The 13,034-nt window shown below is 49.1% G+C and overlaps 2 protein-coding genes across 4 annotated transcripts in view; one reads left to right on the forward strand and one right to left on the reverse strand.

Annotated features, from left to right (window-relative positions):
- Nucleotides 1-1,864: 1,864 nt before the first annotated feature.
- RWDD2A (RWD domain containing 2A) lies at nucleotides 1,865-4,773 on the reverse strand. 2 transcript variants are annotated; one of them, XM_023507784.1, is made up of 3 exons: nucleotides 4,742-4,773; nucleotides 3,727-3,956; nucleotides 1,865-2,740 (listed from the first exon to the last, which is right to left on the reverse strand). In XM_023507784.1, exons 2-3 carry the CDS (start codon nucleotides 3,925-3,927, stop codon nucleotides 2,063-2,065), a joined length of 879 nt encoding a protein of 292 aa, XP_023363552.1. In that variant the 5' UTR covers nucleotides 3,928-3,956; nucleotides 4,742-4,773; the 3' UTR covers nucleotides 1,865-2,062. The 2 variants fall into 2 exon arrangements, with proteins under 2 accessions (XP_023363552.1, XP_023363551.1); XM_023507783.1 differs by lacking the exon at nucleotides 4,742-4,773 and having other exon boundaries at nucleotides 3,727-4,207.
- Nucleotides 4,774-4,959: 186 nt separating this feature from the next.
- PGM3 (phosphoglucomutase 3) overlaps nucleotides 4,960-13,034 on the forward strand; it is a 22,549-nt gene continuing 14,474 nt past the window's right edge. The window contains exons 1-4 of one of the 2 annotated variants that reach the window (XM_003801305.3): nucleotides 4,960-5,002; nucleotides 6,734-6,939; nucleotides 8,950-9,134; nucleotides 10,458-10,525. In XM_003801305.3, the coding sequence (XP_003801353.1) occupies nucleotides 6,736-6,939; nucleotides 8,950-9,134; nucleotides 10,458-10,525 (457 nt within the window). In that variant the 5' untranslated portion in view covers nucleotides 4,960-5,002; nucleotides 6,734-6,735. Of the gene's footprint in view, nucleotides 5,172-6,733; nucleotides 6,940-8,949; nucleotides 9,135-10,457; nucleotides 10,526-13,034 lie in introns of both variants that reach the window. The other variant, XM_023507782.1, reaches the window with a different exon arrangement.

Here is a 13,034-nt window from a genome sequence, read left to right on the forward strand (position 1 = left end):
GCCTGGTGCCGGTCATTTCACCTCTCTCTGCACTAAGCCTCGCGGAGGGTGTGTGGGGCTGCTGTGCGTGCTTCCGTCAGGCTGTGCAAACACATCTGCAGTCTACACACCCTGCTGAGTTTTGTATTATCGCAAATATTTTTTGAGTTTTGAATTTATTTCTACAAACCTACACATCTCCCATAATAAATGTCTACCACTTGAGCTACTAATGGTGAAACATAACAAGGAGCACTCAGAGTGGGCCTGCAGGAGGAGGTCCTGAAAACCTATCACCAGAAATAGCCCCAGGAGCAACAAGATTCACAAATCAGAATGTGCTCCCTTTGAGTTACACAATTTAATCATAAAACCCAGTGTGAGGTAGGTAGATGCACATACTGTTCCATTTCAAAGGAAAACAGTTTAATGGAGTTACCTGTTGAGGTCTCAAAAACTTATGTGAACTATACTTAACATTTGAGGAGGCTGTACAGGGAAATGACTCCTATATTTTGTTATTTTTGGTCCTAGCAAATGTTAAGAAAGAATCTTTGGCAAGGTAAGTCTTATTTCATTTTGAGAGACACAGTTAGTGTGAGGACCTGCTTAAGTTGAGCATACCCAAAGCTGGGATTAAACACAAAAGGACAAGCTGGGGACCTGGGAGGGCAGGGCCACAATCAGGCTTGGCTTGAAGGTCTGAGTGTGTCCTGCGAAGAAACTCACTGTGCATGAGGAAGCAGGTACACAGGGCAGACCCAGTTCCAGAGTCTCGTGGTCCAACGTGTCCACGTCCCAGGCCTGGGGCAGGCGTCTGCCTCAATGGCACAGTGTAAACCAGAGGCACCGTCAGCTCCATAAGGTTCCTGGCACAGACAACTGCGTGGCATGTAAGAGAGTGTGTCACAGAGTGTGGGGGGAGGGCGGTCCCTGTTACTAAGTCTCAGCACCCAGCAAGGGTGTCTGAAGTGCCCAGGTCCAGCAGGACAATGGAAAGCTTCCAGGGAGCCAAGAGACCCCAGAAACAGAGGCTGCTTATGACAGCCCTTAGCACATGCGAGACCCCAGAAACTCCTAGGGGATGGACATCCACTTCAATGGGGTTTTTAACATTAGAATAATCTCTCATTTTGACGTGGTGCCTGTGGCTCAAGGAGTAGCGCACCAGCCCCATATACTGGAGGCAGTGGGTTCAAAACCGGCCCTGGCCAAAAAAAAAAAAAAAAAAATAATTTCTCATTTTGAAAAAGCCTGGCAAAGCCTGTGGAGCTTGGGATTTTCAGATGAGAGGGCTGTAAGTTATCACCAAACTGCAGAGTTTATTTCCCATCAAGGTGATGGTGCAATCATCTGCCCTGGTCCCCTACATACTCTCCTGCCCTGCTCATCAATGACATGAACACACAGGCAGGGAGTGGGGGTATTGGGGTGGTGGGGAGCGATGAAACCAGGAAGGCACTTTGTAGATAAGAAACTGTGTATTTTTTGTGGCTAAACTTGAACAAAGAATATCGGTATCATTAGTGCTAGGGTCATGACCAACTCATGTAAACAAACATCGTAGGACACAGCACTGTGTGCCACTGTCATTGAGACTTGTGCCTGTGATTTCTTTGCCATGGCTTGTAGGGTCTAGTTTCACTTAAACACTCAACATAGGGAGTTAAAGTATAAAAGTGAAGTAAACATGTACTTTAACTTTGTGCTCATTTTAAACTTGATTTAGATCCATTTCCAGCAATGAAAGGAAAACTGGTCTGTCACGTGTGTGAGCCTCATGGGCTTTGGACTCCTCTTTAATCAAATCAGCCTCACTGTTTAAATAGTTTTTATTAATATACAATGAAATACTTCTTAAATGACTTAACACAAGGACCTAGAGACACCATCACAATTTCACTGTTATGAAGGTAAAGGCCCATGTGTGTCATTACCAGCTGAAATTCATCACCATGTGGACATTCAGGGGCTGTAGGTGTCACCAAGGAAGCTAGACAGCCACCGGCCTTTTTATTCTGGTCTTATTAAGGGAAATACTTTTTTTTAGTGAGATTATAAGCATGGGCTTCTAAATAGCTTCCTAGGACTCTGAACTTTTGCTCTCAATACCAAATAATATCTGAAAAACATGCTCACTTTTGTGCTTTCTGAGAAATTCTAAGAACTGGCCCAGATTCATGTGATAATCATTCCTCAGGCCGTAGTCCCCGTGGGCCTCAAGGAGCAGCTCCTCGAAGGCCTGGAAGAGGCGCAGGTCGTGGCCATCGCCCTCCGTGTCCATGCTCTCGGCGTGCTTGCAGGAGATGTGCTTCCAGTTGGGGTAGCGGATCGTGTGCCAGAACTCCTCACACTGCCCCTTGAGCCCCTCCACGCAGATGATGCCCGGCTTCCCCGTCATGCAGAACCCCGTCACGTCCAGCCGCTTGCCCACTTCCAGGATCTTCTTCCTCAGGTCCTGCTGGTAGATGTGGTGGCTGTAGATCCACATCCGGAGGAACGTGCTCTTCACCGGCTTGGCCTGCGCGGACGGCTCGTAGGCCAGCTTCCTGCTCAGGAAGTAGGACTCGCAGTTGTCCTGTAGCCACTGGATTGCTGCGCACACACAGAGCTCTCCGGGGTCAAAAGTCCCTATGTAAGAAGTAAGACCTTTGTTGAGAAGTAGCTGCTGATGTCTGTCAAGCTCAGGCGACCGTCCAAACAGCTGCAATGCTACATAGGGGTAGCTGTGAGGCATGGTTACTTGCAAATCAATTTTCACCTTAAAATGAAAATCAGATAGATTTAAATGCCACATAAGCTAGTGTATCAATGGCAACTGCATGGTTCTGAGACAGGAGCTAGTGACTGTTGTTGTGTCAGCCCCATGCACAGTCCTCTCCATACACTATCGGCCCACTTACGCATTCCTTCTAATTACTCAACAACTGCGCGAGCCAGGTGCCCTGTGCTGGAAGAAAGTGAAGAATCCAGACTCTGTTTCTGCCCTTTATGAACTCTAGGGCCTAGTGAAGGAGACACACAGTAAACAAATAATTACACGTAGCAAGGATTTAATTTCAATTGTGAGAAGCATTACTATGGAAAAGTTGAGGGTTCCATTGAAGTGTGTTACCAGTGGGACAGAATCCAGTCTGGGGAACCAGAAGTCTCCTTTGAGGGAATGAATGAAACTGAAGGACAAGCAGAAGAGCCACCACATGGTCCTCCCTTCCCCCTAAGCCGTCCACCTGTTACCTACACTACACTGACATTACTGGGGATAAACAGATAAGATGAAGGTGAATTTGTTTTTTCTTTTCAGATTTTATATCTGTATTTGCTTTCTGTGTTATGGTACCATCAAAAAGAGATTCACTTACTTCTTAAAAGCCAGTTTTGTTACGGGCAATTTTTAGGTTTGTGAAAGTCACGACATATGTCAGAGGTTGTATATACTAATACGGGGGGTTGGTAAGAAACCGGGTGAACAAAATGCTCATGGCAGTGTAAGATTACAAGGTAGTTTCACGTTAAAAAAGCTAGGCATCTTGTTTTAAAAGGTTGTATATTTATATTTAATTCAGGCTATTTACAGAGGACAACTTATAGAATAACCTATATATTTTATATTTTGCTTTTAAACAAGTAAAAAGATATTCTATGCACATAGAATATGTCTGTTTCTTAGACAGGAAGCTCATGTTCTGGGTGTTTCACTTATAAACTGGGCACCTAGCAACAGTTAAAACAAATCCAGGCACCCACCTTGGGCTCCTCAATCTGGAGTGTAATCACAAACTCGATTTTTGGTGGCAGCGCCTCCCTGGTGCCTTCCAAATACCTCTTTATGTTCGTCAGGGCATTTACGTCTTCCAGTTTCACTTCTCCTTGGTTAGGAAACATAGAAAATAGCATTTCCATCTCCAGCAGCTGAAGCTGAAGGCTTTCTTTCACCGAAGCAGACATGTTGTCTCGTAATCAACCTGCCTGGAAACCTGGAAAGGCCCAGGGACACTGGGTTTGTTTAATGCCATCTGGCGTCCTCGAAATTTCCCGAAGGTCCCTTTACGTGGGAGCGATTCTAGAGGAACGTTTTGCAGCGGGAGCTAGGGGCACAGACCGGGTCGCGTGCCCTCTCCCAAGTCAGGAGACAGTATCCCCGAGAGACTCCAGTAAAATCCAGATTCCTAGCCCCCGCCCTCCAGATATAATCAACGAGTCACTTTCAACAGGTGGCCGGCAAACACCTGCAGCTTCTCCTCAGCTCAGTTCCGGGGCCCCGCTGGGGCTCGGGCGCCGGGGATGGGGTGGGGGTGGTCTACGGAGCGCGAGGGCCCCGGCCAACCCCAGCCTAACACCCACCAGTGCCACCGCGGCCCGGGCCCCGCAGACCTCGGGGCGGCCCGCCAGCCCCCCGGAGCGCCGGGCGTTCGGGCTCACCCGCCCAAGGTGGGGGCCTTGGGGGTCTTAGGGACAAACAAGTGAAATGACGTTGACGGGGGGGAGGGGACACGAGGCGTCCGGGCTCGGAAGCCTGCGAAGTGACCGCACCAGTGAGAGGGGCGCGGGGCCCAGGACCGCCCGTTTGAGGCCGCAGACCGGGAGACCGGGGCCAGCCCCGCCCCACCCCCGTCCCAAACCGCTGGACCCCCGCTTCCCTGCCGCAGGGCCTGCCTCCCCTCGCCCAGGATTGGAAGCGGAGGCTGCGTCTCCACAGGTGTAGTGCTCTGATGACTCGAGACCCCCGGCCCGGACCCCAGGGTCACCGCGGGAGCCTCACCCTTCCCGGTCATTCAGTGGACACAGCCCGAGAGCCCGCTCGGAGCCGCAGCCGCAGTTCCGCAGGCGCGAGCTGCGCGTGCCCGGCGGCGGGGCGGGGCCTGCAGACCCTCCCCTGCCGCGATTGGTTTGGAGGCGTGGCTCGGGCCAGGGGGCGTGGCGCCGTGCCGGAAACCGCGCGGGGCCACGTCCGCGCTCCGAGTCCGGGTGCGCCAGCCACTGGGCATCCCGCGCGGTGCGGCAAGGGGCGGCTCCGGCAGAGGTGAGCGGGCCCGGAGCGAGGCGCGCCCGGGGCTGGGCGGCGAGAAGTGGCGCTGCGGGCCGGGGAGCTTCCGTGGGAGCCGGCTGGGAGCGCTGGTCGGCTGCCGATGGACCGCGCGCTCGGGGCAGGTGGAGGAGCAGCCCGGGTGGCCTCGTCCGCGGTCCAGTGGGTGAGCGCCGGGGGGCGGGACGCGGGGTCGAGGGCATGGAGGTCCGAGGAGGTTCAGAGGCCCAGAGGCCGGGGGCTCGGAGCGTACCGGTATGCTAGGGAGAGCGCCCGCCCACCGCGAGAGGGGTGTTGGAGCCTGGGAGGCATCAGAGGGTGACTCACGGGACAGGGCTGCTGTGCACCCTGTGAATGAATGAATAATCGTGGCACATCAGGGACCGGTCAGTTTTGTGTTCATCCTTGTGAAAGAGATTTGCTCACTTTGGCTTGAACTAATTAGCTCGCTGGATGCTAGCTTTTTCCAACTGGACAAAAGCAAACATTTTCCACTTTTTTCTTTAATTTTTCTTAATTGAAACAGTGAGGGACAGTAAAGGAAATAGAACTGTATGGCTGGTGACTGTGGCACGGCTCCTCATCACCCAGGAAGTGACAGGGCGTGGGCCACTGAGAGTGTGCTGCTGGCTGCGGTGGGACCTCAGGGTCCACTTAATTGGAGTATCCCAGCAAAAGGAGTGTTAGTGGGCTAATTTTAACATTAGTTAGATGTTTAATAGTAAAGGTAAAAGGTGGCGTTCCTTGGGAAGAAGACACTACTGGTTTCAGAGCTTAATTTAGATAGGAATCCTGATTCTCTTTATGAAAATGGAAAAAGATTTGGGCAGGGGTGGGAAGGAACTGCTGCCCTTCTCCTTTTCCTTCTGGGAATATGTCTCTGCGATAGCCTGGGAGAAATAGCGAAAGAACCACAGAGACGTCCCAGACACTGAAGGGCATGTCCTCTGGGTCCACTCAAGAATCTGACTTCCCGGCCCAGAGCTGTGGCTCATGCCTGTGATCCCAGTGCTTCTGGAGGCAGGAGGACTGTTTGAGGCCTGGAGTTGGAAACCAGCCTGGAATACATAGTGGGATCCTGTCTCTATGGAGAAATAAAAATAAAAGAAGTAGCCGGCTATTGTGGTGTGAACCTGTAGTCCTCACTACTTGGAAAGCTGAGCAAGAATGATGGCTTGAGCTCAGGAGTTCAAGGTTAGAGTTGGAGCTATGATGACACCCCTGCACTGCAGCCTGGGTGACAGAGGGAGACCTTGTCACCTAAAAAAAAAAAAAAAAAAAAAAAAATTAAAAAAAGACTCTGACATTAGATCTCAGTCCATCACCAGCCACCAACATTAAGTTCAATTGATTTTCCCTTTTGTGCATAATGTGGTCTCTGATCCCATGGGAGTCTTTGAATATAGGTGTAACATCTTCATTTGAGTTGAGAGTGGACCATTTTAAGTTCACCCTGGGCCCAGGAAGAGTCCTGGAGCTACAATGGGGGATGAGTTGGAGGAGAATCTGATTTTTCTCCAGGTCTGCCCGGGAGTGGATGGTATAGGATGGGCAGGATCTTCTAGGCGATTTTCACCCACAGGACACATTCTGCTGCTCTCAAACACAGGGTTCTTTGGGGAGGTCAGAAGGAGGCTGACCTATTAGTTTTGGGGGGCAGTTTTTGAAACAAGTGGTTCTTGAAAGATTTCTTGTACGCATGAAACTAAATCTTTGTTAATCTCATAGCCATGGATCTGGGTGCCGTTACAAAGCAGTCAGCGCTGCACGCCAAGCCCAGCGGGCTCGTCCTTCAGTATGGGACCGCTGGGTTCCGAACCAAAGCCCAGCACCTGGATCACGTCATGTTCCGCATGGGATTATTAGCCGTCCTGAGGTCGAAACAGACAAGATCCACCATAGGAGTCATGGTGACGGCATCGCACAACCCCGAGGTGATTCTTTTAGTGCTCTCATAAAACAAACCACTGCTTACAAGGCCAAACCCTGCTGGCTGAGCAGTTTGACCCAAAGTCCAGATTTAATTCTAGGCGTGTGCCTTTTCTCACTTAGATGTGCCTTCAGATTTGAAACAGCTTTTTTAGAGTGGCCATTTAGCTCATGACTCACTAGAGGGTGTGGAGAGAATAAAATGAGGCTGCCATTTTTTGGAGAGTGTCCATATTGGGGAGATAACAGAGTGTCCTTCCAAGTTGGTTGAATTGAGACGGTTTCAGTGTTAAATTTATTTACCTCTTTTAATTTAGTAATGATTAAAGAGATTGGGGGTGGTGGGGGAAGGTAAACATTTGAAAAGACACATTTTGCAGTTTTTCACACAGGTTTTTTTATAGCTAGGCAATGGTTTCTTGTTCTGAATGAACAGCCAAATAGGCAGGTCCAAGGATCCAAAACTGCGCATTGGGAGAATATTGACGTGGCTGGATAGTTCTAAGACAATTAGGATTGCAAAGCATTTCTCTTGATACAATTATTTTTTCACCTTTATTGAGGTTGAAGTGACAAAAATTGTAGATATTCAAGTTGTATGCATGGTATGTGTATGCATTGTGAAATGATTACCACAAATATGGTAATTAACACATCCATCACTTCACAGTTTGTTTTTTTTTTTGTGGTGATACTATTTGAGATCCACACTCAACAAATTTGAAGTCTATATTATTAAAAAAATATGTATACACGTAAAAATAATGCATTATTAACTACAGTCACTGTCCTGTACATTAGTTTTCCAGAACTTACTCACCTCGGACTGCACATTTGTAGCCTTTGAGCAGTGTTTCCCTATTTCCCCTCACCTCCTAGCCTCGGGCAGCCACCACTCTACTCTCTGTCTCAGGGAGTTCCCCTCATGTAGATGCCACGTGAAAGTGAGCCTGCCGTGTTTGTGAGTGTGGGCTTATTTCACTGAACACCTACTCCGGTTCATCCTTCTTTAAAGGGGTGGATGATATTCTGTTGTGCGTGATGTAGTATGTCACATCTTCCTCTTCCATTCACCTTTGGGGGCACCCAGGTGGTTCTTAGCTTAGCCAACCTTCTGACACAGCACGACCTTTCTGAACTGCTGTCAGCCCCCGTGCAGGGTCTGAGTAACATGCTTCTCCTCGATTGTAGAGCATAAGATTCTTGCTGTTGTAGCTCAATCAGCACCAAGTTAAAGCTTGGCAGGTCACTGAAGGATTGTAATCCAGACAAGGACATTGCTTGTCCAACTTCTACAGGCGAGATCACTACAAATGTTCAGACGTCTAACTGCGACGGTGTGTTAGTTGCCATAATTGGTGGCTTGTCAGAAGAGCCCCACACATACTACTAATTCCAGACACTCCTCAAAGCCATTCTGAGCTGTTACTTTCAAGTTGACATTCACTCTGAACTATACTTAATTTTTCTCCAGAAATTTGAGCAGAACAGAGTTGGGAGTCACTTTTCAGTTTCCACTGGCTGACCAGCTAGCTGGACAGTATGTTGTGGGAACCCAGAGTTGTAGCAAGAAGGATTTCTGGGTCCCCTTATTCTGGCCCAGTTGTGCCCTGGTCAGTTTGTTGAGTGGATGCACAGACAGCAGCCTTTTGAACAAGCCAGTGTGGCCTGGTGGCTGTCAGGTTTAAGAATCAAATAGACTTGAAATTGAATGTTTGTGCTGACAATTTTTAGCTGTATTTTGGTAAGCAAAGTCACCAAACCTGTCTGAATCTCGTTTTTTCAAAGTAAGATTAGAGTAATGAGAGGATTAGTTAGATTCACACACGTGTCCCAAGGATGTAATGAGGTAATACATGGAAAGCACCCAGCCAAGGTCTGGCGTCGGCATTAGGTGATCACCATGGAAACTGCTCAGCCCTCACTGCCTGTGGCTGGAGGAGAAGCAGTGTGAGTCCCGCCTCCCCACTTCACCTGCCTGCGCTCTGACCACTCATGTTTGTCTCTCTTGGAAGGAGGACAATGGTGTAAAATTGGTCGACCCCCTGGGGGAGATGCTGGCTCCATCCTGGGAGGAACACGCCACCCGCCTGGCTAACGCAGAGGACCAGGACCTGCCAGGGGTGCTCGAGAGCATCAGCGTGGAAGAAGCAGTGCCCCTGCGGCAGGATGCCATTGTGGTCATCGGCAGAGACACTAGGTGACACTGAGAGTCCTGGGGAGGGAAGCAGATTTGGGAGGGTGAGATACGTGATCAGACGGGTCCTAGCACCCAAGACAAGTGCAAAGAAATAAATAAAGTGGGATTGCCTGAGGTGGCGCCTCTACCTCTGGCCTTTTCTCCCTTCCTAGTTTAGTGAGTTGTGGGAGCCAGGTCCCTTCTGCAGCTTGGGTGTTGAACTCCAATTTTAACACGTATGTGACTCCAGCAGGTTGTGTACCATTTTGGAGTTTCCATTCCCTGAGGTGTAATTCATTATTTTATCCATTTACTTTATAATCTGTGTTGTTAATGGTTTGACTGTATCATTTTTCCATATTGGAGTTCACTGGAAAACAATCTGTATTATTTTCCACATATTTGTCATATTTTGCAGCTTTTGGCTTTCTTTATGAAAATACAGTAGAACCTGTAAGTGACCCCCCCCAGGGGACAGCAACAAACTAGTTAATATACAGAGGTGGTCACCGTAAGGGTCGAGGCCTCCTGCTCTGAGAGGCACACGTGGTACGTGTCCAATCCATGAAAATCAGATGAACTTGAGGAGGTGGTTAGCTGTGGAGGTCCCACTGCTTATCTTTTTGTAAAATGTTAGATTTAATGTATCTTGAAACAACAGGATTTTTCTTTGCATGAGACGTAGTTTAACCAAAGATTCTCCCAAAAGGAAGTTTCTACCACATCTCCTACTGGCTCGGACTGGGCTGGTTCTTTAATCCTCTGTTCTGTCCCCAAAGCGTCATCCATGCACCCCCAATTGCTGGTCTGCAGACAGCAGACCCAGCTGGTGACTTATGTTGTGAAGTAAATTGTCCCACTGTGGGACCTTCCCACGTGCATTTGGATCTTACCTACTGGCTAATTTAAATGATGAAATATGTTTTTCTGCAAGGTACTTTTGTAATGATCAGCCTTACTTTTAGGTAGATAAGTGATTTGCTCTGACTCTATGGGGTGGGACTTCGGTTCTGCCTTCTGGGGTTTTAACACAGTGCTGTGCTCTCAGCCGTACGTAGGCTGCTATCATCAGTGCTGTCGGAAAGGTATGTGGGTGTGGATAGCTAGGGGTATCCTTCATGTCTATTTTCTAAATTCATTTAACAGGAGAATTTTCTGAGAAATAGATTGTGAATGGTGCTGGAAAATGCTTGTAACTTAGCAGCCTCTTCTCAGAGTTGGTGACCTCCGTGTAGGGACTGTGGACCTGTCATGTGAGGGGCACAGCATGGCTTCTGCATTTGCCTGCAGAACACAGCACTGCCGGTTGAGGCCGGGGTAGATTTTCTTTCTTCTCTTTTGCAGACCCAGTAGCGAGAAACTCTCTCAGTCTGTGAGAGATGGTGTGGCTGCCTTAGGAGGTCAAGTGCATGGTAAGCAGCTGTCTCAGTTGTAAAGTGATCCTGAAAAACTTTAAAATTACAAAAGGAATGTATATTCATTTAGGCAAGTTGGAAAATATAGATGAGCAAAAAATCTTTGAAAAATGAGCTCTTAGAGGCAAAATACTAACTTTTAGAATGATCTTCCAGGTCGTGGCTGGGCAGGCATGCTTTTATTTTACTGTGGGAGTCCTCTAGGAGCTGATGGAAGTGCTGATCTGATACAGCTTTCTCTACTTCAGTAAAGAAGTTCCTGAGATAAAAACCTATGAAGCTATTTGAAGATGTTCATTTTAGGGAACTTTTATCAGTTTTAGGTGTCCCCAGATAGCTCCTCCCCTGTGGAGTCTGCTGTTACCTGTCAGAGAGTGATGGGCAGCATCTTTGTTCTGCTTGGAACCAGTCTAAGTTTGGACAAGTGCTTCTTCCTGTTTATCAAACAGAGAATCAGAGGCAACTGAGCTCCCAGCTGTGCTGTGTGCCTGGAGGGCAGTGTCTCCAGGGTCCTGACCTGAGCTCTTTCTCATTAGAGCAAGGGTCCGCTCTTGACCTTGGAAACCACCTTGCCCTGCTCCCTTCTTCACTGTTAATCTGCCTCTCCTGAGAGCTGGCGCTGTGCACCTGTCCCTCACTTTCTGGTTGCTTTCCTACCTTCCGTAGGTGAGTCTTTGGCCTCCTCCCATGAGATAAATACCCCTCATTTGCATTCTGGTCACTGTTGTGCAGTGGGGTCTCTTCCTGGGCCCAGGAACCCCTGTGGAGTGTTTGGTTAGGTCTCGGAAGCCCTGGAGTTCCCTGCATAGCCAGCAGGTTGCTAGGGAGGACACATGGCTCTTGTCACATACTCACGGGGGAGTGTAACCAAAAAGAACTTCAGTAGTTTACTTTGTGCTTTAAAGTTTTCATTTTAGTTGATGTCTTTGTTGCTTGTGGCCCTGTTGAATCTCTCTGTAGACCTGTGCCTGCCTGGCTGCCCTTCCCTGCCCATGGCTGCCTGTGCCTGCCCGGCTTCCCTCCCTGCCCATGGCTGTCTCTAACGGCTCTTCCTCACTCTCTCCTGCATCCTGCACAGTTTCTGCATGGCCATCTCTGTCCCCCAGAAATGGTTCCCAAAGGACTTTGTGTGAGGGAGCAATGTGAGTGCATTCCACTCTGAGCCACTGACGCTGCCGTGCGGGGAAGGGAGGCCAGTCCCACCTGGGCAGTGGTCTGTGCGAGAGGGAGGTACCAAAAGAAAGGGAAAGACTGAAATTTATATTGGACTGAAAGGCTTCTGTGTGATGTGAGAGCAGAGCTTTGAAGAACGACGTCCAGGTTTCTGTGACAGATGCTGTGTGTTTTATTGAGTGTGTGCAAAGGTCACTGGGTGCAGGTCTGTTAGATGATTTTGATATGGTCACAAAAGCTTTTGTTTGCTCCAAACTTTAGCTTTTTGGAGAAATGGTTTGCTTCCCTTAAGCACTTGCATTAAACTAGCCCAAGCTCTTACCCACTGTTTTTGAGCCCTTTCCCCATGTGGTCCTCATACCAGAGCCAGACTTGCCTTTGTTGGTGCCGTTACTGTTGTGTTACCACAGGGCTTAAGAAATTGAAGTTACTGCTTTTTGCCGCCAGTCAAAGTTCCTTTTTTTTTTTTTTTTAGGATAAATAAAAACAACTGGGTTTATTTATTTACAGAGATAATAGTTACAAAGATGGTGGTAGAGGATTTTCAGGAAAGTGAAAAAAATAATGGAGTAAATTATGATATTAGCTAGAGATCTGTTATTACCCTGAGTTAAGGGAAGAAGAGATCCTGAGGTTGAGGAAGAAGAGACAGGTGGAGAGGCCACCCACACTCAGTGCAGTCTCAAGTCTGTCAGAGTCCCAAGTTCACTGATAGGTGCAGCCGCTGAGGATGTCCCCCTGGGGACCTCCCACTGAGTCCCTCCCACCAGGAACCTCTACCAGGCCCCACCCCCTGGGGACCTCCTACCGAGTCCCTCCCACCAGGAACCTCTACCAGGCCCCTCCCCCTGGGGACCTCCCACCGAGTCCCACCAGGAACCTCCACCAGGCCCCTCCCACCAAGTCCCTCCCACCAGGCCCCTCCCCCTGGGGACCTCCCACGGAGTCCCTCCCACCAGGTACCTCCTCCAGGCCCCTCCCCCGGGCCCCTACCCTTAGACCCCTCCTTCTGGGCCCCCTGGGTCTCTCCCCCTGGGCCCCTCCACGGGCTGCTGGTCCATCTCTGCTCTGCATTTTCTCTTATTTCTCACTCATGCTGCTCTTCTTGTGTTTTTAGCTGTGTTTGTAGCTGTTTGGGTGTTTTTGAGTTTTATGATGAAGGTATATTTCTGGGGCAGAGTTTAGTGTTCTCTTCTGCTGGGAACCTGGGGTGCTTCTCTGCTAGGTCCACTTCGAATAGTTCAGGACAGAGTCATTGTAGACCTATGGCCTGTCTGCCCCTGGTGACAGGCCTCTGGGGAGCTTGTCCCCTTTGCTGTGCTCAGGGCTGAGG

This window comes from Otolemur garnettii, unplaced genomic scaffold (assembly GCF_000181295.1).
Source record: "Otolemur garnettii isolate 467f Iridium unplaced genomic scaffold, OtoGar3 scaffold00205, whole genome shotgun sequence".
Classification (NCBI taxonomy): Eukaryota; Metazoa; Chordata; class Mammalia; order Primates; family Galagidae; genus Otolemur; species Otolemur garnettii.